The sequence below is a fragment of the Leopardus geoffroyi genome, chromosome E1 (genome assembly GCF_018350155.1).
Source record: "Leopardus geoffroyi isolate Oge1 chromosome E1, O.geoffroyi_Oge1_pat1.0, whole genome shotgun sequence".
Lineage (NCBI taxonomy): Eukaryota > Metazoa > Chordata > Mammalia > Carnivora > Felidae > Leopardus > Leopardus geoffroyi.
In genome coordinates this window covers 53,251,344-53,272,352 of record NC_059330.1, presented here as the reverse complement: position 1 = coordinate 53,272,352, position 21,009 = coordinate 53,251,344, and the positions used below count along the sequence as shown (strand labels likewise).

Sequence of the window (21,009 nt, the reverse complement as noted above, 5' to 3'; positions counted from 1 at the left end):
CAGCACAGAGCCCGACGCAGGGCTCGAACCCCCAAACCATGAGATCATGACCTGAGCTGAAGTTGGGTGCTCCACCAGCTGAGCCACCCAGGCACACCCTTGACACATTTACTTATACAGTTACTTTCTGTGTCAGGCAAATAATGTTGTAGTTGGTTCCTCTTACAAAAGTATTACAATTTTACTTACAAAAAAAAAAGGCATTTGAAGGAAAAAAGGTGGGTCGATCTAAAGTGAGAAATCGTGGTGCACATTTGAGGGTAGGCGGGAGTGACCAGGCAGGGGGGGGCCGACCTTTAAGACCTTGGCTGGATGGGATTCCAGGAGACAGGAGACACCCGGCTGGGGGAAGGCAGTCAGAGGAGATCTGAGTGCTCTGGGAGGTTTCCAGGCTTCCTAGGGAGGTGCCCAGCCTGTCGGCATTGACACCCCTCCCAGAGTGGCTTAGCATGTGGAAGCCATGGAGGCAAGGGAGGAGGGCGGGCCATCGAGCATGCTCGCCGTAGCAATGGGGGGAAGCACAGTGGCGTGTGGACGACTGACTCACTTTGTGTGTATGTGGAGAGGGAGGGGCTCTTTGTGTGTGTGTGTGTGTGTGTGTGTGTGTATAATAAAACTATTGTTCTCTCCATAGATAGAGAAACATTCACACTCACCTAAACACACACGCGTACCTTTCTTCCCCACTGAACCATTTGACATGGCAGGGCTCTTTTTCTGTATGTACTTCAGCTGTATCTTTTAAGGATAAGGACATTCTGATTTAAAAAAGTAGAGGAGGGGCGCCTGGGTGGCTCACTCGTTAAGTGTCCAACTCTTGATTTCCGCTAAGGTCCTGATCTCATGGTTTGTGAGTTCGAGCCCCACATCAGGCTCTGGGCTGATAGTACAGAACCTGCTAGGGATTCTGTCTCCCTCTCTCTCTGTCCCTCCCTCACTTGCTCTCTCCCTCTCTCAAAATAAATAAAAATAAACTTTAAAAAAAAGTTAAAAAGGGGCGCCTGGGTGGCTCAGTGGGTTAAGTGTCTGACTCTTGGTTTCGGCTCAGGTCAAGATCTCCTGGTTTGTGGGTTTGAGCCCCGCCTCAGGCTCTGTGCTGATGGCAAGGAGCCTGCTAGGGATTCTGTCTCCCTCTCTCTGCCCCTCCCCTGCTTGCTCTCTCTCCCTCTCTCTCTCTCAAAAATAAATAAGCAAACATTTAAAAGTTTTTAAATGAAATAAATTAAAAAATAGAGGAAAGGAAATGAACACTATTCATAAAGAAGGTATAATACGCAGTACCTGGCACATAGACTCTCTAAATATTTGATGAATGGAGGGGAGGCAGAGCATGCAACTCTTGACCTCGGGGTCGTGAGTTTTGAGCCCTATTTTGATGGTAGAGATTACTTTAAAAAACTGTAAATATTTGATGAATGACTAAATTTGTACATTAAATTATTTGAGAAATCTCAGAGCAAAGCAACCTACTTAACTTTGAGGGGAAAAAGGAGGAATAAAGACATTCTCTCACATAACCACAATATGATTTTCCCACCCAGGAAATTCCACACTGGTCTAATGAAATTATCTAGTACGCTGACCCTCTCCAATTTTTGTAATCACTCCCAAATGTCCTTTATAGATGTGTCTGTGACATTTTATGTGTTGGCTTTGGCGTTGCATTTGGTTGTCACGTCTCCTTAATCTCCTTTAATGGAAAGCAGTTTCCTGCCTTTCTGTCTTGGATGACACTGATGTTCTTGGACTGGCTGTTTTCGATAGGAAACAGTGGAGAAAGCAACCTTCTCCATAATCTCCTGTTCACATGGGACAGTTCTTTTTTTTTTTTTTTAATGTTTATTTATTTTTGAGACAGAGAGAGAGAGAGAGAGAGAGAGAGAGAGAGCATAAGCAGGGGAGGGGTGGAGAGAGAGGGAGACAGAATCCGAAGCAGGCTCCAGGCTCCGAGCTGTCAGCACAGAGCCCAACGCGGGGCTTGAACTCATGAACCGTGAGATCATGACCTGAGCCAAAGTCAGATGCTTAACTGACTGAGCCACCCAGGTGCCCCAAGAACATTAATATTTGAAACCAATGGGGTATTTTACAATGTTCGTGATAGGCACCCCCTCTCCAACCCCTGCATTGGAAGATTGGTACTGGACAGCTTCGTGGTGTGAAATATTGCCCTTAATCACAGGTTACCCCCCCCCCCCATAAACTGAGAGTACAGGAAGATCCACCCTCGCTCTGCAAGGTTTCTGTAGGAGTGGGGAGCGGGGGCAGCACATGTGGGTGAAGTCCTTAAGCTCTGGAATCAGATCTGAGCTGGAATTTCAGCGACTTGGGGGCTCGTGAGTTTGGGAGAGATATTTCACCCTCTGTAAGCCTCAGCTTCTACATCTCTAAAATGGGTTCATGGCGTTTCTTGCGCCAGAGTAAAATGAGTTGGTTCATCCACAGCACTTGTCTTTGGATCTGGCGCAAGGCGGGATCTTGTGAGTAAGCTGTCTGCTGCTCTTGCTGTGGTTGCCGTTGGCCTGTGATCGGCACCTGCCGCTTCTCGCAAAAGCGGCTCTGATGAGGGTGGCTGCTTCGCCCACCCCCTTGGTGTCATTAGCAGCATGTACACAGCAGCAGACGCAGAACCTTCCAGCTGAGGATTACCCACAGCCCACCTCACTGGCGTGGGCTTCTTGGACACGCATCTTGCACTCGGAACATAGTCGTCCCCCAGCAGCAAAGCTCAGCGTCCCCAGCTAGCCAGGACGAGGAAGGAAGAGAGTTCTTTCTTGTTAGATTTCTTTCGAGCGCCCTGCCTGGTTTTCTTCATGTAAGTCTGCGCTCAGAGGCAGCGGGCTATGTTCTATGGGCCACATGCTTTCAGTGCCGTGAGGCTGGAGAGCCTAAGACAGTGGTCTCACGGATGTCGAGTGTTCTGAGGCTTGGGGAGGTGCTGTTGTTCGGGGGTGAGGGTCCAGGGCTGGGCCATGACTCCCTGGGTCTTGTTCCTGCCTCTTCACCTGCACCTTCAAGTTCCATAAAGAAGGACGATGAGGGATGACCAGACACCCTAACCCCAACGTCTTCACCCATCCTCGTGTACTCCTTGCAAGCCTCCCATGTTGTTTGCGTGGCACTCTGACTCCCGTGCACTGCCACGCTTTGAGTTGCAGCTTGAGGCTTCCCATGCTCCAAGTCGTCTTGGCCATCAAGCCATTGACATCACCGGCCGTGCAACCCCACGTTTCCCTGCACGCCTCTCCCGCACTCCCTGCACTGTGGGTCTTTGCTAGCCGAAGAGAGCGTAGGAAGTTCGGAGCCCCTCAGACTCGTTTCATTTGCAAGGAATATCATTCCTCTTTGTTCCGGGGCGCCCAGGCTGGTTGCCCCACAACAGACTGCGTACTGACAGGCGGCTTTCTCCGCCCAGCTGCAGTTATAGCTGCATGCAAATCGCCCGCGATTTCTCACCAGAGCTCAAAGCTCCCTGTTCGGTTTGCATTAGGCGTGCAGTTCAATTACTCTCCTTGAAGGAGGAGGAGCAGGTGGTGTTCGGCTTTGAACTCCGTCCACATGCCCCAGGGATAAGTGAAGGTATCGTTTGGTCTTAACAAGGGAGCGGGGGGGAAGAAAAATGCCTGTTCTCTAAGTTTTGCATTGGCCAAGAGCCAGGCCGAGAGAGCAACGTGACCGAGACGGCAGTCGAAGGCTATTGAGAGCTTATGTTATTCAGCAACAGAACATCGGGCTTCCAGTTCCATGCCCAGAAGATTGTTTTGCGGGTGGAAAAGAAAGGAGCCTTTCAGCCCCTCTCATTTGGCCTGCACCGCGGTTTTCGCTGAGCACCCGGTTCGGAGTTTCCTCCTGGAGCGATTGGTTTATGCTGTCCAGATGTGCACAATGCGATGGTTTTTGTTTTTCGGCTTTCCAGATGTGCACAGCCGGGAAAACGGGCTTTGGCAAACACGGAGGCCGGTCTCTGCAGCCCCTGAAATCCAGAGAACCCACAATGCCGCCCTTGTGTAGGAATTACAAAGCTTAGGGTCTGGAAAAGAGCTTATGGGTCGCCCGATTCAGCCTTCTTGCTTTAGAGCTGGGGACACCGCGGCCCAGGGAGCTGTGACATGCTCGCTGCTGATGGATTACCTGCGGCTGGCAGCAGGCGAGACCTCGGCCTTGCTGGAACTCACGGCCCGTCGCTCTGCGCTTGCCTGTTTCATGGCCGTGTGCACCTGGCACTCTTCTAGTGTTCACCGGGAAACCTAGGTGAACAGAGATTCCTAGCGTGTTTCGATGCCGGGTCAGACACAGGGGAAAGAGTGAATCATTTTTCACCTATGAAAAAAAAGTACATTATACAGTAGGTTAGATGGTAGAGATTTCTATCAAAGAAGGAAGAAGAGAAGAAAATTAGGTTTAAAGGGGAATGAGAGCGCTGGATGGTTTGCAATTTTAGATAAGGGGAGGAGGGAGATTTCACTGAGCAGGTGACTACCTTACAAATGCTGAATAACAAAAATAGCTCAAAGTTTGGTGGCTCAAACCAATAAACATTAGCTCATGTTTTTTTGTGGGTTAGGAATCGGAGAGTGGCTTTGCTGAGTAGTCCCTGCTCCGTGTCCCTCTTGAGATTGCAATCAGGAAGTCAGCTGGGGCTGCTCTCATCTGAAGGCTGGACTGGGCCGGAGGACCTGCTTCCAAGATGGCAGACCACATGGCTGCTGGCTGGAGGCCCTCTTGTCACATGCGTGCCTCCACATGGCTGCTTGAGGGTCCTACGACATGGCAGCTGCCTTCCCCCAGAGCTAGTGATCGAGAGAGACAGATGAAAGCCACAAAGTCTCTTGCGACCTAAGCCTTGGAAAAGTCATATAGCCCAGTCTGGAAAGAGGTGAAGAAGTGAGCCACAGATACCCGAGGAGGAATATTCCAGTAGAAATGCCCAAAGCTGGAGAGAGAGAGAAGGGCAGAGAGAGAAGAGCAGAGAGAAAGGCTGAACAGGTAGAGTAGAAAGAGCCAGGGAAGGAGAATAGAGGAGGTCAGAGAGAAGACAAAGGGTGGGGACATGTAGGTCATGGCAAGCTAGGAGAAGGGCTTGGGTGCCGCCTCTGGGTGAATTGAGTAGCCACAGCAATTTTGAGCCAAGGAGCAGCGTAAGCAGGTGTAGTAGGTGTGGCGAGAGCAGACTGGAGGGGTAGGGAGAGGAGCAAGGGGACCAGTTAGAACACTGCCACCGTAAACCACGCAGGAGATGGTGGCAGTTCCCACCTGGGCGCAGCCGTGGAGGAGGGAGGATGTGCCTGGATCCACAGAGGCTCGGAGGATAGATCCTACAGGTTTCTCTATCGGGTTATGGGTGAGGAGTGAGAGTAGCCGAGAATGACACCCAGGTTTGTGGTCTTCGTTCCCTGAAGCCGTCACTGGCCACTTTTTCTCCCTGCTTTCTGTGGTTTTATATGAAGAGATGGCTTATGGGAAAGGCTTGGAACCCAGCACCGTTTGCCTTATTGCTGTGACCCGCGCTGTGTTCTTGGGTTTATCGTTCGCCCTTTGTGGGACCTTGGTTATTACTGTCTACAAAATGGAAAGTAAACTACTTCTCAAGTGAAAGAAAGAATACATGTTCATAAAGGCACTTAAAGCTCTTTAGAAGAAACCACTAAAGTGCTGGAAAATTTTGTAATGGTTTGTAATGGTATTTTTCATGCTGGAGAACAAAATGTTTTTGTGGCACGCCCTCCCCTCCAATGTTGATCCTGCAGATGGAATGACTGATGCAGGCAGTGGATAAGAAAATGGGGTGAATCATGGCAGGGGGATAAACTCGGGTGTTCTAGGAAAGGCCTTACACCAAGCTCCAAACCTATGGCCCCGGGGAAGCCAACTTCATGCCAAGTTTGCAAAGTGTTCATCACCCATAACCCTCCCAGGATCCTCCAGCGGGGTCTTGTAGGGCCACCTAAACTATTCACAGAATGTCCCCAAGCAGGCATGACTAGGCTGAGCCATTGGAAGTGAAGACAGTGGCTCCTCATGGGGCCGGAGCAGGGGGAGAAGGGAGCCCGGGGTTGGAGGCTCCTGGGGTGCTCATCATGTTCTGTTTCTTCATCTGGGTGGGGAGTTCGTGATGACCATCAAGTTTCTGAAAATTCCTCAAGCAGAACACTTATCGTATGTGCTCTTCTCTGCATGTACATTCAGCTGCAATAAATTGTCTTTATTAAAAGGCAGTGAGTGTGGGGGGGGGGGGACATCTGGGTGGCTCAGTCAGTTAAGCACCCGACTCTTGGTTTTGGCTCAGGTCATGTTCTCACGGTTCCATGAGTTTGAGCCCCACAGCAGGCTCCATGCTGATGGTGTGGAGCCAGCTTGGGATTCTCTCTCTCCCTCTCCTTTTGCCTCCCTCTCACTCTCTCTCAAAATAAATAAGTAAGCTTAAAATAAAAAAGGCAATGAGGAGTTTTCTTTTCCCCACCCGGGACCTGAATTCCTACCTTGAGAGCATCTACCTTCTCTACTAAAATGCACTGGTCTTTTTTTTTTTTTTAATGGATTTTATTTTTATTTTTTAGAGAGCACAAGAGGGAGAGGGTCAGAGCGAGAGAGAGAGAGAGAGAGAGAGAGAGAGAGAGAGAGAGAATCTCAAGCAGTCTCCGTGCTCAGTGCAGAGCCCGATGCACGGCTCGATCGCACGACCCAGGGATCAAGACCTGAGCCGAAATCAAGAGTCGGAAGTTCAACCAGCTGAGCAGCTCAGGCGCCCCCAAATGCACTGTTTTAAAAAATCAATTACTTTAAAGGAGAACCCACCAATAAGTTGTTGCTATTGGCCACTGACACCTCCTACCAATTAGTAGGTGAGAGAAGGCATAGCTGGGCTTTGTCTGTTTGGGGACTCTATGTGATTAGAAGCGCACAACATTGACGATTTGTATCTAGTTTTTCTCTTTTTTTCTCACTCAAAATTTTGCCTCTGAGATGCGTCATACTGTTGCACGTAGTTATAGGTCATTCATTCTCGTTGCTGTATGCTATTGCACGGTGTGACCGGAACGCTGTTTCTTTATTCGCTCAGTCTTTGATGGGCGTTTGCTGAGTTTTCGGTTTGGGGCTGTTACTGAGAGAACCCAGTGGCCTTTTTATGAATACGTAAGCACATTACTCTTGGGTACATAGCCCCAGGTGCTTTTTAAGTCTCACGAGGCAGCCTTGCACCTGGCCTGTGCATAGAGCTGATTTATTTGCCAGGAGACATGGCAGGTGAAGATCCCCGGGGTGTCCCTGGGGGAGCGAGAGATTCCCCGCCTGCCCCCCACCCCCCCCCAAACCTGGGAGGCTTCTCTGCTTTCCTGCAAGGAGAGGTGCGCAGTGGTGGCCCGAGTCACCCCTGTACGCCTCCCTGCCTTGTGGCTTGCTTCCTGGGGCTCTTCCCCGCCCTCTCTGCGAAGGTCGGCAGACTTTAAGGGAAAGGATGGGTCATCCCGGCTTTCCAGCCTGTGGCAATAAAGCCTCCCAAAACTGTAAGAAGGGGGTGGGGAAGATCCCTTTCGTGCTAAACCAGCTCCACGGAGCGGGTAGGGCCCAGCAGCCCCGCGGGGAGCCTCCAGCCCCTACCCATCTGCAGGCTCATCAAACACCTCAGCTGGCAGCCCGAGTGGGAAGCTGGTGATGTCACCGCCGAGCCTGAACAGTCAGGCCTTTCAGGGCAGGACGATAACAATCAACACGGTGTGTGAGGGCCTGCCACGCAAGAACACACACGCTCACGGCACAGGGGAGGATCTGCAAGGGCCCGGGTGAAGCGGGGCTTGTCAGGAATATGCTGTCCTTTCATAACCAGCAGCGCAGAGATCGTAGCCTGGAGAGCAGGCTGCCCTCGCACCTGCCACCTCCCAGAGGAACCCGTGACGCTCCCTCCCACCTCCCCGGGGACCCCTCGCCTCCAACCCCGGCCCTAAACCCGCCACGGAGCAATAATCTGCGCGTGGGGTTCCAGCAGGAATGCCCCGTCGCGCAACTCCAGAAGGGTGCCGGTCACAGAGCACACGACGCGCACGGCAGGTCCACGATTGTGCGACTCCGAGGCCCCGAAGCTACTGCCTTAGGAATGCAGGAGCAGAGGCCCCATCATTGCCCAGTGTCACTTTCACCTTGAATTCCAGGAGTCTGTCCCGCCACAGCTAAGTTCCCTGAAAGACTCAACTCCACTGAACCAAGAAATTTCTCAAATAACGTGGATGGGGTCGGATGTTGTCCTTTGCCTGGTCTGAGCAATGTTTTCTGACGTTCAGATACTTGCTGAGGAAGAGACCTAAGCAGTGGTTGTCAAGCAGGGACTACTCAGCCCCCCCCCCCCCCCCCAAGAAGACGTTCTGCAGAGTCTGGAGACATTTTTGGTTGTCAGGACTGGGAGGGTACGGCTGGAATCTAGTGGGAAGAGGCCGGAGATGCTGTTAAACCTCCCACCATGCCCAGGACAGACCCTACAGCAAAGAGTGACCTGGCCTAACATGTCCGTAGTGGCGAGGATAAGAAGCCATGCCGTGGATGAGACGTTCCAACCCCGTAAACTCTGGGGGTCTCTGGTTAACACCTCTTCCATCAGGTCTGGTGTCCTTGCCTCCAGATCGCCCCAAATCGCAGATCACCACTGAGTGGGCATACGGCATCACCTGCTCGTCTGCTGGGGACGTGAGCCCAGGTGACCATCTCTCTCCAAGATGGTGTGATGGGTCTGCGTGAGGCTCAGAGGACCCGAAGTATGTGACCACTGTCACTTCGTGGCCGGGTGACCTTGGGGATGGTCGCTCGTGCATCAGTTTCCCCGTCTGCAAAATGGGGATAGCAAGGGTAGAAAACACTTAACAAGGTAGTTGAGGTTAATTGTGTTGCTACGTGTAATAAAACACCCACAACCACGCCTCCCATTTTATCACCTTCAATAAATGGCAGGGATGATTGTCATTATCTTTATTCCAGCCAGGGGACCTTAGGCTCCCGTGATGGGCATGGTAAGCGGAGATGAGACGCGAGCTGATTTCGGGGGCGGGCTGTTGCCATGGGGAATGCGCGCCCTGTGCTTCGTGCTGCTGCCCTTGCTGAAAACTTTCCCCAAGTTCAAGGCCTGAGATAATTAAGTGGCAGGTTTGAGTGGAGACCACCAATACACGAGTTTCGAGGGAACGCCTCCAAAGGGGGGCTGGAGGCCCCTGGGCACAACTCCACACCTGGCCTCGGGAAGACTCGGGTGCAGCTGGGCCGGGGCACTGAGCACTCAGCACTGAGCAGACTCAGCAGACTGTGACGCTTTCTCGTGCGCAGGAACGGTACAAGATGGGTGTCTAGGACGCCAGCGCCCGCGTGCCCGCGCGTGTGTGTGTGTAGGCTTTGAACTGGGGAAGGGGTGAGAAAAGAAGGCCCGGATGACCCTGGCCTACCACCTCACTCCTACGCTTGCTCAGTTCCTTCTTCCCTTGGGACACGCGTCTCCCCATCTCTCTCTGTTGATTAAAAGGATCCCTGTCCTTCAAAGTCCGTCTTGAATGTCACCTTCTGTCTCGGATCATCTTCTTCTGCGGGAATCGTCCTCCCCTCACACTTTGCGCTGCTCTTCCGGCTTTGAGCCAGTTCCGTGCCGTCCTGTCCTTTGTAGGCAGGTGTTTTGCCCTCTCTTTGATGGCAAACTCCTTGAAGATCGAGGGGGGCCCTTCCTACCATCTTTCTTCGTATGTGACCTGAGCTCTCACACGTGGCCAGCGCGCAGCGGTGGATTCTGGAGGCGCCCTTGAAAGGGGGCTCCCTGCTGGCCGACAGTTGCTATTTCTGGCCTTGGTTCTGACCAGGAGGGCACAGAATCAAGACGGTTGAGGAGCATGAGCCCGAGAAGAAGTTTCACGTGAGGCTGGGAAGGTCACCAGGCGCTGGGGAGCAGCAGAGCCCGAATGCCGCCTTGTTCGGGAACCTCGGGCAATTTGAACAGTAGGACCGTTCGAGGAACCCCAGCTCTGGGCTGTGTGCGATTGGCACTTTACAGCGATTGTCCACAGAAGAACCCCGAAAATGGGGCATTTATGCCCCTTTTGTGGAAAAGTGAAGGCCGAGTCTCCTATAGCTTGCGCTGGGTCACAATGGTGCACCTGGGGGGGGTCCCACCGGGTCTGTCAGGCAAACCTACTCTCAGTCACGCCACCTCTCTGTGCCTTGGTTTCTCCCTTAACCATGAAGGTGTTGGACAAGGGACCTCCAAGGGCCTCTGCAGCCAAGTGTTCTCTGGCTTTTACTCTGGGGGCTGAGTGGGAGGAGGACGCAGGAGATGAGAAGGCAGGCCTGGGGTGGGGGGCAATGGGATCGGGCTTCTAAGAAGAAGCAGAAACAGCTGCCCACGGGGATGGCCTTTCTTCCTGTCGCTCACCTCTCAGGATTAGCAGTACCTGAAGATAAGGGCAAGGAGGGCCCTTCTGACAGCAGCCTGGACGGCCAGCGTTGCACCTGACAGGCCCCGGCCCTCCTCCACTTACTCTCTCCTCCCCACCCCTGCTCTCCCCATGGATGTCCTTTCCCTGCCCTTCTCTCCCCTCCCTTGCGAATCCCAGTCAGACACAGATGACGGGTCACCGTGGGGCTTGGCTTGACCCTGAGACAAAGGGGTGCCGTCAGGGCACAGCCTGTGGTTTCTTTTCTTAATGAGCCCTTCGTCCCCACCTCCTTCTCCCTGCCGCTAATTTGCTGCGGTCCAGATTAGTGGCGGGGTCTTTGTGCTTCCTCTGGAAAGAACAAAACACAGGACACGGCAGCCTCACGGTCTTGGGAAGGACAGGGTTTGGGTTTCTCCCCTTGCTTTTCAAATCCGTTGGGAACCTTCATAGCCCATCCTGGAAAGGAACCCTCTCATCTGGGCTTTCCCTGCCCAAAGTGGGATGAAGGGGGGATGGCCCCCCAGGCCCTGCTACCTGGAGAGGCGGCAGGAAGGGCCCAGGCTCTCGCGTGGAGCCAGGGAGAGCACAGTAGGGCTGCAAGAGGAGTGAGCGTCTGGGGCTTCCTTCCTGGCAGACCGCCCTTCCCCCCTCATTCCTGGAGCTCCATCCTGCTGATCTCGGCCCCCACGACTAAGCCAGCTCCAAGCTTGTCCATCCAAGGGACCAGCCCTGCCAGCCTGAGCCCCTGCTCCCCTTCTCCTCTCTTACCCTGGGCACCTGGGAGCCACTCTCTTCTGTCACTGCTGTTGCTACTCCTGTCGCCCCGGCAACCCTCCACTTTGACGCTTCTGTTCTCTGTTCTCCCATTCTCAGCCCCTCCAGGACTCCCCCATTCAGGTTTCATGCACAGGAAGCATCCAGGCTGCTGGCCACCTGGTGCATTCACAAGGAGCCGCTGGTGTCCTCAGCTCCCACGTGGGGCCACCCCCGTGACGCTTCTCAGCTGAGTGTCAGGATAGCAGGAAGGGGTCTCCTGGGCCGGAGGTGGGCGTGGCGACGAGCCTCATCCTCACCCATTTTGGTGATGTCTTAGGTCACGGGTTCGCCACGCTGCGGGCGCGTTCTTCAAGTCTGCGGATCTGGAGCCCGACACCATAGTGATCAATTGCGGTCTCCGAGGGTGGGCCTGGGCATCGGCGTTTCGGCCAGGGCTGGGAGCTCTGGATTTTTTAATTCAGTCCTGAGCTGACGCAAATGATGAAGTGGTGCTACAGAGGGTGTGGAGGGGACTGAGCCCTTCCATGGGGTCCCCCCCACCTGCTGACATCTTACAGATTCAGGACATACGGCGGAGCAGGGAACATGGTGGGCTAGCGTGTGTGTGTGTGTGTGTGTGTGTGTGTGTGTGTGTGTGTGTGTGAAGAACAGAACCAAGTTGGGAAGGGATGTGTATGAAGATGGGAAGGGCAGAGACTCTGTGGTCCGACCCTTGCGGTGGTGGGGGGGGGGGCGGTGAAGGGGCCCAGGAGCACTCAGGAGAGATCTGGTGATCTCCCAGCAAGGTGGTGCCCTGCTGAGGACGGCCTGGCAGGTCTCAGAGGGTGTAGCACCTGGTTGGGCTGGGAGCCCCATGTCAGAGTCAGGGCAGGGCGGAGGTGATGTGGCTTGCCAGGGATAGAAGAATGGGGTTTCTGTGCTGCTTATCAGGATGGTGACTGCTGGACAGGATGTGGAGGAGGCTCCCACAGCCCGCCTGGCGGATGGCTGCAGTCAGTGCTGCGTCATGGTGAGGACTTTGGCCGGGCAGCCCCACCTCTGACTTGCTGGTGACATGGGGCTGGCAACTCTGGGGTTAGGCTGGGGGTAAGTCGTGTGCCTACCTGTGAACGGGGTCGGGGGGGCAGGCGATGCTGTTTCTACGTCAGACAAGGGACTCGAGGTCTGGTCAGACACTTTGACCTTCCTCGTTGAAAGAAACCTCAGATTCAGGTCAAGAAAGCTGGTCGTATTCACTTATCCATTCGGGGGCGGGGAGGGGATGCTGAAAAAGTGTGGGGGGAAGAAGGGACCACACTTTGAGGGTCTATTTGAGAAGACAGGACAGGGGCTCATGAAATACTGGCAAGATGATATTGGCAAATGAAACCTTAAGGTTCATTTCTTCCACAGAAATATATTTTAAATGTCCCTTGCTCCTGAAGTAGGAGCTCAGGGTCAGTGTGGGCTATGACAGTGATAGCAGAAGCCTCTAGAGCCCAGGGCTCTCTGCCCAGGGCTGGTGGGAGCATATGGGGGCCCTGTAACTTGAGCAGGGCTTGACCAGATGATCCAAGGCTGGGTTTGGGTTCCTAGACCCAAGATCCAAGAGGTGAGAAGTGAGACTCCTATTTTTTTAAGTTTTTCTTTCTTTCTTTCTTTCTTTCTTTCTTTCTTTCTTTCTTTCTTTCTTTCTTTCTTTCTTTCCTTCTGCCCTCCCTCTCTCTTCCTTTCTTCCTTCTTTTCTTTCTTTCTTACTTTCTTTTTTCTTTCTTCTTTCTTTCATTCTTTCTTTCTTCCTCCTTTCCTCCCTCCCTCTCTCTCTCTCTTTCTTCCTTCTTTTCTTTTCTTTCTTTTCTTTTTTCTTTTTTTCTTTCTTCTTTCTTCTTCCCTCCCTCCCTCCATCCCTCCCTCTCTCTCTTCCTTTCTTCCTCCTTTTCTCTTCTTTCTTTCTTTCTTCTTCCCTCCCTCCCTCCATCCCTCCCTCTCTCTCTTCCTTTCTTCCTCCTTTTCTCTTCTTTCTTTCTTTCTTCTTCCCTCCCTCCCTCCATCCCTCCCTCTCTCTCTTCCTTTCTTCCTCCTTTTCTCTTCTTTCTTTCTTTTCTTTCTTTCTTTCTTTCTTTCTTTCTTTCTTCTTCCCTCCCTCCCTCCATCCCTCCCTCTCTCTCTCTTCCTTTCATCCTCCTTTTCTCTTCTTTCTTTCTTTCTTTCTTTCTCCCTCCCTCCCTCCCTCCCTCCCTCCTTCCCTCCTTCCCTCCTTCCCTCTCCCTTTCTTTCTTTCTTTCTTTCTTTCTTTCTTTCTTTCTTTCTTTCTGTGGGAGAGGGCAGAGAGAATCCCAAGCAGTCTCTACCCTGTCAACACAGAGCCTGATGCGGGGCTCAAACTCACAAACTGTGAGATCATGACCTGCGCTGAAACCGAGTCAAATGCTTAGCTGACTGAGCCACCCAGGCGCCCTGAGAAGTGAGACTCTTGACCCTGATCCCAAGCCCAGCCCCCAAGGCCAGCCTTTTTTCACCCTCCGCAGATAGCAGGACAGTTTGCCCCTGAGCCTGACCAGTGACCACAGCACAGCCCCTCCCCCCTGCCGCCACGTGTCCCACAGGAGCAGAGGAGAGAGGATCTCAGTGAGCACCACAGGGGCCCAAAGAAGCGTGGTGCCAGTGCCGGACCCGCGGAGAGTCGGCGTGGAAGCCAAGCCCAGGAGACCTGTGTCCCTGTTGGATTCTATTTGGCACTTCCCCGCCCCATTTCCAAGGTTGCCTCTCAGTAAAATGCGATGTATCTGTCTCCAAGCCAGAAGGGAATGGAGACCCAAAGGTACTGAGCACCTCACATGTGCTGGGAACTGTACAGGCATGAGGTCATTGGGCCACACGGCAGTCGGCCATCCTTCGTAGGGGATGTTACCATCCCCACGCAAGCCCGTCTGTGTTATTCATAAGGCTCTGAGACCTACAAAGTCAAACGATTTGCACAATGTTATACGGCTGAGTGGCAGAGCGCGGGTCGTCCTAATGTCCAGCCAGCATGCTCTCTGCTCACTGTAGCGCCATAAAGATCCAGTGTCCCTGGGGACCAGGAGCAGCACCAAGGGGTGGACAGTCTGTATCAGCCCTTTCTCCTTGCGTCCTGCACCTGCACCTATGCCCTAACCTTGCTCTTTCCTCCACCTGGCACAGGTCTCACCTGGATCTCTGACACCAAAGGACCTCGTTGGGCCTAGGCGAGGGGGTCCTGCGTGTGTGGGTGCCCAGTTCTCGACGGTCACCTCCATGTGTCTTCTTGGTCTTTCAGGAATTTAGCCATTGGAATCGGGATCCAGAATTTCCCGGAGGGCCTCGCTGTCAGCCTCCCCCTGCGAGGGGCTGGCTTCTCCCCCTGGAGAGCCTTCTGGTAAGTGCTCCGAGAGAGTCAGCTGTCAGAGGCCAGGGTCGTGTCTGACGTAAAGTCAGAGCAGTCCTCTCTGTATGGGCTTCTTTCTTCAAGAACCATCCCTTCTGTCCCGGAAGTGTCTCTGGAGCTTCTGGTCAAACGCCAACAGTCTGTTTGAGTCCTGAGCCCTCGAGGGTGGGAGGAAGCTCAAGAAACTCATCTCTTGACCTTCAGCCTTTACATAAACCAGCTCAAATCGCCAGGTTTCCTATTTCAAAATGTTTCCATTGTAGCCACGCCATGCCCATTCAGTGTTAGGGCTCTTTCCCCTCCAGTAGGAAGTAAACCAATGTCTACCCTAAATATCACATGCCTTTGCTGAGGCCCATCTGACCACAGCCCGTCTCCAAGAGTCACACATTAGCCCCTGTCACAACCCTCGTCACTGTGAAGGCCAGGATTGTGTCCATAGGAGATGATGCCCTACTGTACTCAGACTTTGTGTTTTTATGGGCTCCAGAGGCCTTTCTAGTCTCTTCCTTAATTTTACCTTCTCAGTGACGCATAAGGTGAGTCCTCAGTTTTCAGAGGAGAGAACTGTGGCCTAGAATGTCAGGTGACTGGTTTCAGTGGTGGTGACTCCAAGACCAGAAGTTTAATCTTCTGTCCCTCAACTCAGGACTCTGAGCCTCAGAATACTTCTCCGTTAAAGCAATCACTGCTCTAGAATGTATGGTGAGGGCATTTAAAAAGACTGCTAATAACAACAATTTAAAAATGCCTTCCATTTTATGGGGCCTTATGACTTACAAGTTCTTACACATACTTAAATTATCTTATTTCCCCCCTCCTGTCTCTTTCTCCATTGCCGGAGTCTACGGAATAGAGGCCTAGGTGCGGGCAGGGCGTGATGGCCTTAGAGATTTGATTCAAATGTGAGTTCTGGGAGCCCAGTAGCTGTGACTGTTTTTTTTTTCATATGGGAGGGGCACCCCGGACAGGAGGTGAGGGACCCTGAGCTTAAACTTTTTTTCTTCTTGCTCCAATCTGGGCCTGATGTCCAACTCACTTTTTCCCCAAGTGACAAAGCCAAGCCAGGAATTGTACCCATAGCACAGAGCTACAAAGTCGGCCGACCCGTGCACAGGGCACAGGTCAGGCAGCGGTGGCCCCTTACAGGGTTCTGCAGTGCAGACAATGTTTCCCCCATGCCCACTGTCTGCCCCTGGCCAGGGAGAAGCAGAGAAGCGGGGGGCAGGGCGGGGGTGGAGTTCACAGCCCTGTCCTGTCACTGGGGAGGCACGCTGGGAGGGGAAGTGCCCCAGTGCACCTCTGGGTTTCTTGCCCCCATTTTACAGATGGAGAGATTGAGGCTCACAGGCAGTATATCTTGCCAAATGCCCACAGCAAGGGATAGCGGGAAAGACATCCCAGCTCCCTTGTCTAGTGGTGTCCAACCCATATCAGGTGACTTTTGCAGGTGGTGACTTTTGCTGCGCTATGGGGAGCAGGTGCCAGCTCATCTGCTCTCCGAATTCTCAGCGCTCACCTGGGCTAGTGTTTTACTCAGGGCTCATATGATTTCAAGCAACAGAGACCCACTCTCACTAGCTCGAATAAAGGGAATTATTTATATTTTTTATTGTGAAAGAGAGTGTGCGTGTGCACAAGTGGAGGAGGGGCAAAGAGAGAGGGAGAGGGAGAGAATTTCAGGCAGAACCCACCACGGGGCTCGATCCCATGAACGATAAGGTCATGACCTGAGCTGAAATGAAGATTTGGACGCTTAACCGACTGAGCCACCCAGGTGCCCCAGGGACTTAAAAAAAAAAAATTTTTTTTTTAATGTTTATTTATTTTTGAGAGAGTCAGAGACAAAGACAGAGTGCGAGCAGGGCAGGGGCAGAGAGAGAGAGGAAGACACAGAATCGGAACCAGGCTCCAGGCTCTGAGCTGTCAGCACAGAGCCTGATGCGGGGCTTGAACTCACGGACCGTGAGATCATGACCTGAGCTGAAATTAGACGCTTAATCCTCTGAGCTGCCCAGGCCCGCCCACCCCCCCCCCCCCCCCCCCCCCCCCGCCGCAACCGAGGGATTTTTTTTTTTTTTTAAAGAAGAAATCTCAACTTAATTCAGGATGGGGGTAGTAGGGACAGGCCGTCAGTATACATCTAGCCAGGTAGGTCCACATCTTCAGTAGAGATGCATGTGTGCAGCTCCTTCAGAAGGGGGTACAGTTGTGACCCACACATACCAGGCACAACTATGCTAGGGAAGTGTCTATACCACTCCTAATCAGTGTCCTCTCGGTCAAGAGACAAGGTAGACATCAGCTGACCAATGGTTAGCAAGCATGTGGTGGATCTGTCCAATGGGTTATTGCTCAGCCGTAAAAGAAAGGAATGATACGTGTTATGACATGGATGCACCTTGAAAACATTATGTGAGATGAAATAAGCTAGTAAAAAGGACCACATATTGCTTGAGTCCATTTATACGAAATATCCAGAATAGGAAAATCCATTGAGACAAAAAGCAGATCAGTGGTTGCCAGGAGCTGGGGGAGGGAGGGGTGGGGAGTGGCCGCTGATGGGTGTGGGGTTTCCTTTTGTGGTGATGAGAATGTTCTGGAACTAGATAGGGGTGATGGTTGCACAACCTTGTGACGATACTAAAACCACTGGACTGAACACATTAAATGGGTGTGCCATATGGTATGTGAATTATATCTCAGTAATGCTATTATGGAAGACAGACAGTGTGGAAACCTTAAAACTCTACCAGAAACCCGGGGTGGGGGGGAGCCTACTGTGTTAGAGGAGGTCAGGGAAGAAGGAGGTGGCTAAAAACGCAGTGATTTGCACTGCTGTGCGCGGATATGACGTGGAATGAAACGCATCCGTTTTCTGGGGCTGAGTCAGCAGTCTGAGCACAGAGTGCCTGAGCGTGCTGGTGTCTGCTTCACTTTCCTCATGGTGGCACTTGTCTCTGGTCTCTCCTTAGGTACGGGCAGCTAAGCGGCATGGTGGAGCCCCTGGCAGGGGTCTTTGGTGCCTTTGCCGTGGTGCTGGCTGAGCCCCTCCTGCCCTACGCCCTGGCCTTTGCTGCTGGCGCCATGGTCTATGTGGTCATGGACGACATCATCCCCGAGGCTCAGATCAGGTTGAAGAGCATCCCCTCCCCCATTCGTGCTCGTCTGTTTCCCAAGCCCGGGGCCCTGCATACAGATCTTGCCTTTCCTCACTTGCGGCTCCTTTCTTTGCTCCCACCCCTCTCTCTGCCGCTTCCCGAGATCGTCCCCACTCCCTTCTCAACTGTGTTTTCTGAAACTAGAGAGAGGAGTAAGGGGCAGGTGGGTGGGGATGGCTCAGGTGACACCAGGTAGTGGCATACAGACGCTCTACCTCCCCACCCCCATGACACAGACGATTAGCTTTTGCATATTGTCCCTTTCTCTCCCCACCCTTCTCTTTCTCGATTTTTCTAGGGCTAGAATCTCGGGAGAGGTGAGCTCTGAGAGCCAAAGCTATCCATCCATGTTCTTATTATGTAGCTATAGGCCAGGTGTCCGGGAAGGGGGAGGGGGGGGGTGCTTCCTTTTATTTATTTATTTATTTATTTATTTATTTATTTATTTATTTATTTTACATATTTATTTATTTCGAGAGAGAGAGAGAGAAAGAGAGAGAGAGAATCCCAAGCAAGCTCAGTGCCACCAGCACAGAGCCTGATGCAGGGCTCAGTCTCACGAACCGTGAGATCATGACCTGAGCTGAAATTAAGAGTCGGATGCTTAACCGACTGAGCCACCCAAGCACCCCTGTTTCGTTTGGTTTTTGTAGCTAGTTTAAAGGTCAGATTCAATAATATCATCAAGAATTTAATTGCCACTCTTTATCATTCGAGCATTTATTCCAGAGCCATAAGAGGTGTCTTTGGGCAAGTTACTTCTGTATGCCTCAGTTTCCCCACCAGTAACAAGAGAATAACGATAGTACTACTGATCTTGTGTGGTCATCCTTTGGGATTACATGAATTACTTTGCCTGGCGTATAGTAAGCCCCAGTAAATGTTACATGTCAATATTATTATCCTTACTAATCGTAGTGGTACATTTTTATTGGAATTGGACATCACAGAGGATGCTTGCAGCTTGGACAGTGTCCCAGAGTACATTAAGGTCTTCCTTTCCTTCCCTCCCAGTGGTAACGGGAAACTGGCATCCTGGACCTCCATCCTGGGATTTGTGGTGATGATGTCACTCGATGTCGGCCTGGGCTAGTGCTGAGATGCCTCAGAGCCCAGGAAAAGCAGCACAAGGAAACTGCAGTGGCTGGCTTCTACGGGACCACACGCCTCTTCCTTTACATTAAAACATGTTTCCTTTCTCTCCTTTTCATCTCATTATCCTGATTGACTCTGATCATAACATGACAATTTTTACTTTTCTCTTGAGGGAGATAATAGTTTTATTTAGAATGTCAAGGTGTTACGGATCTACAGATTTTTGTTTTTGGCCACTGAATAGAATCTTTCTTCGGCGGGATTACCAAGGACACACAGATCAGGGAAATTTCTGCTTTCACACCCTCAGTCTCCCTCACTGGACTCTGTGGCAGCTTGTCAAGTTCACCTGGAGGAGCAAGCTGCTAAGAGAGAAGCTTCCAAGCATTTTTTGCCTCGTGACTCAGAGCAGAATGGTCAGGACCTCTCTCATCCATCCCTCCTGACCTCTCACCATTGATCATCTACCCGTTAGACCAGAACTGGAACATCATGGACAGAGCAACCTACTTTCCAAGGTTCAGCCAGCCTAAGGAGGAATACGACTTCCTCCTGTGTCCCCCCGAGGGACATGCTGGATGGGAAGGGACACAGACAAAGGGAAGAAAATCAGTTTGTCTTTTTCTTTCTTTCTTTCTTTTTTCCTTTTCCAAGGCAAAGATTGACACTATTGAAGTTAAGGGAATTAGGGAATTCGGACAGCCACGAACACAGTGAACCCTGTAAAGGCAGAGAGCAGCTTTGCTCAGAGACCTCTGCTTTCTATGGATTCCAAGAGCAAAGTGGTTTGTCATGGTTTCCAGATCCCCTAGACATTTCTTTCAATACATTTATAGCCTCCAGTTTTCTAAGAGACTCGGGGACTCCAGCAGGTGGCTGGAGCCCAAACCCTCCTGGAGTTATGGAGGGAGCCACTGAAGCTAACTTCAGTGAGAGAAAGACATTTGGAATCTGCAATACGCCCTTCCCGGTTGACCATTCCGTAACTTGTAACCTGACCCAGGAGTCTTAAACTGCCGCAGGCTTTGCTGGAGTGTGGCCAGAGAGCGCAGGATGGGAAAGGGAAGAAGGGGTGGGAAGAGAAAGAGAGATTTTCACGTCCCCCTTGTAAAGGAAATCTTGGCCAAGTCACCATTCTGAAATGACCCTAAAGAATGACTTAAAGTAGACCAGAGGCCAATCTGCCCCTTCCTGCTGAGAGCTTCTCCAACAGGGGCCACACACTGTCTGCTTCAAACAGAGCTAAAGCCTGCCGTCCTTGTTGGTCAAAGGAGCATGTGCGACCTTAAATGGGCTCTGCCAACGTGGCCGGCAGCCCGGGAACCAGGTATTCGGGCAGTGTGTTGTCAATGCCTGCCCTCTGAGTTTACATGTTGAATCGCTTCCAAGGGTGAAGAGCCTGCTCTGTGAATGCTCTGAGACCCCGAAGGCCAACCTCATGCTGGGTCTATGTATGTTCTTCTGAAGCACTGATGATCAAAATTGAAGACACATTCAGAGGGTTTTGATTGGTTGAAATTAATTGGTTTGGTGGTTGGTGTATGTGTATTTTTTGATGTCTCTGTATGTAGTTCTGCATAACGCAAACTCTCTGATGGACAAGACCTCATAACTGTGATTAATATCAATAAAGGGGATATTGTTGTGGATGAGCTGTGTCCAATCCTTCTCCAAGTTGCTTCTTTCCAGGGTTGATAATGTAAGAGCTTACTAAAGTTAGTCCTAACATCTCCCCTACCTGACGTCAGCAGAAGCAAAGGAAAGAGCTCTGATGAGATGGGCCAGTTAGATTCATGGTTACAAGCCACAAATCCAACTCCAGCTAATTTAGATGGGTATTTAATGGAAGGCTGTTGGGAGCTCTCAAGATCCATAGGAGAAACCATCTCGAAAATGGGTTGGATCCAAGAAGTCTAGAGGTCTGGGACCACGACCCAATCACATCTCAAAAACAGCTTGGTTTGGGTGCCATGACCCCTGGATACTGAAAACTGCTACTCAAACTGCTCCTCCTTGGTTCTACCACCACCGCCATGGGAATGAACCAGTCTGAACTGACCCTGATCCTTTGCGCCCCGGTTCCACATTCAAAGTTCTGGGCAGTAACATCTAAGCTGGCAGAATTTATATCCTGTGTCCATGAACTAGCTGGTCCTGCCTCCCTACCAAGACTCACAAAATAATGGCTTTT

The 21,009-nt window shown here is 51.8% G+C and overlaps 1 protein-coding gene across 11 annotated transcripts in view; it reads left to right on the top strand.

Annotated features, from left to right (window-relative positions):
* The window catches only part of SLC39A11 (solute carrier family 39 member 11), a 429,657-nt gene extending 409,190 nt beyond the window's left edge, over positions 1-20,467 (top strand). For 9 of the 11 annotated variants that reach the window (XM_045489588.1, XM_045489580.1, XM_045489581.1 and 6 more), the window contains 3 exons: positions 14,455-14,553; positions 17,538-17,696; positions 18,738-20,467. In XM_045489588.1, the coding sequence (XP_045345544.1) occupies positions 14,455-14,553; positions 17,538-17,696; positions 18,738-18,816 (337 nt within the window). In that variant the 3' untranslated portion in view covers positions 18,817-20,467. Of the gene's footprint in view, positions 1-12,107; positions 12,264-14,454; positions 14,554-17,537; positions 17,697-18,737 lie in introns of those variants that run through there. The other 2 variants (XM_045489582.1, XM_045489589.1) reach the window with 2 other exon arrangements.
* The last annotated feature ends 542 nt before the right edge of the window (positions 20,468-21,009 follow it).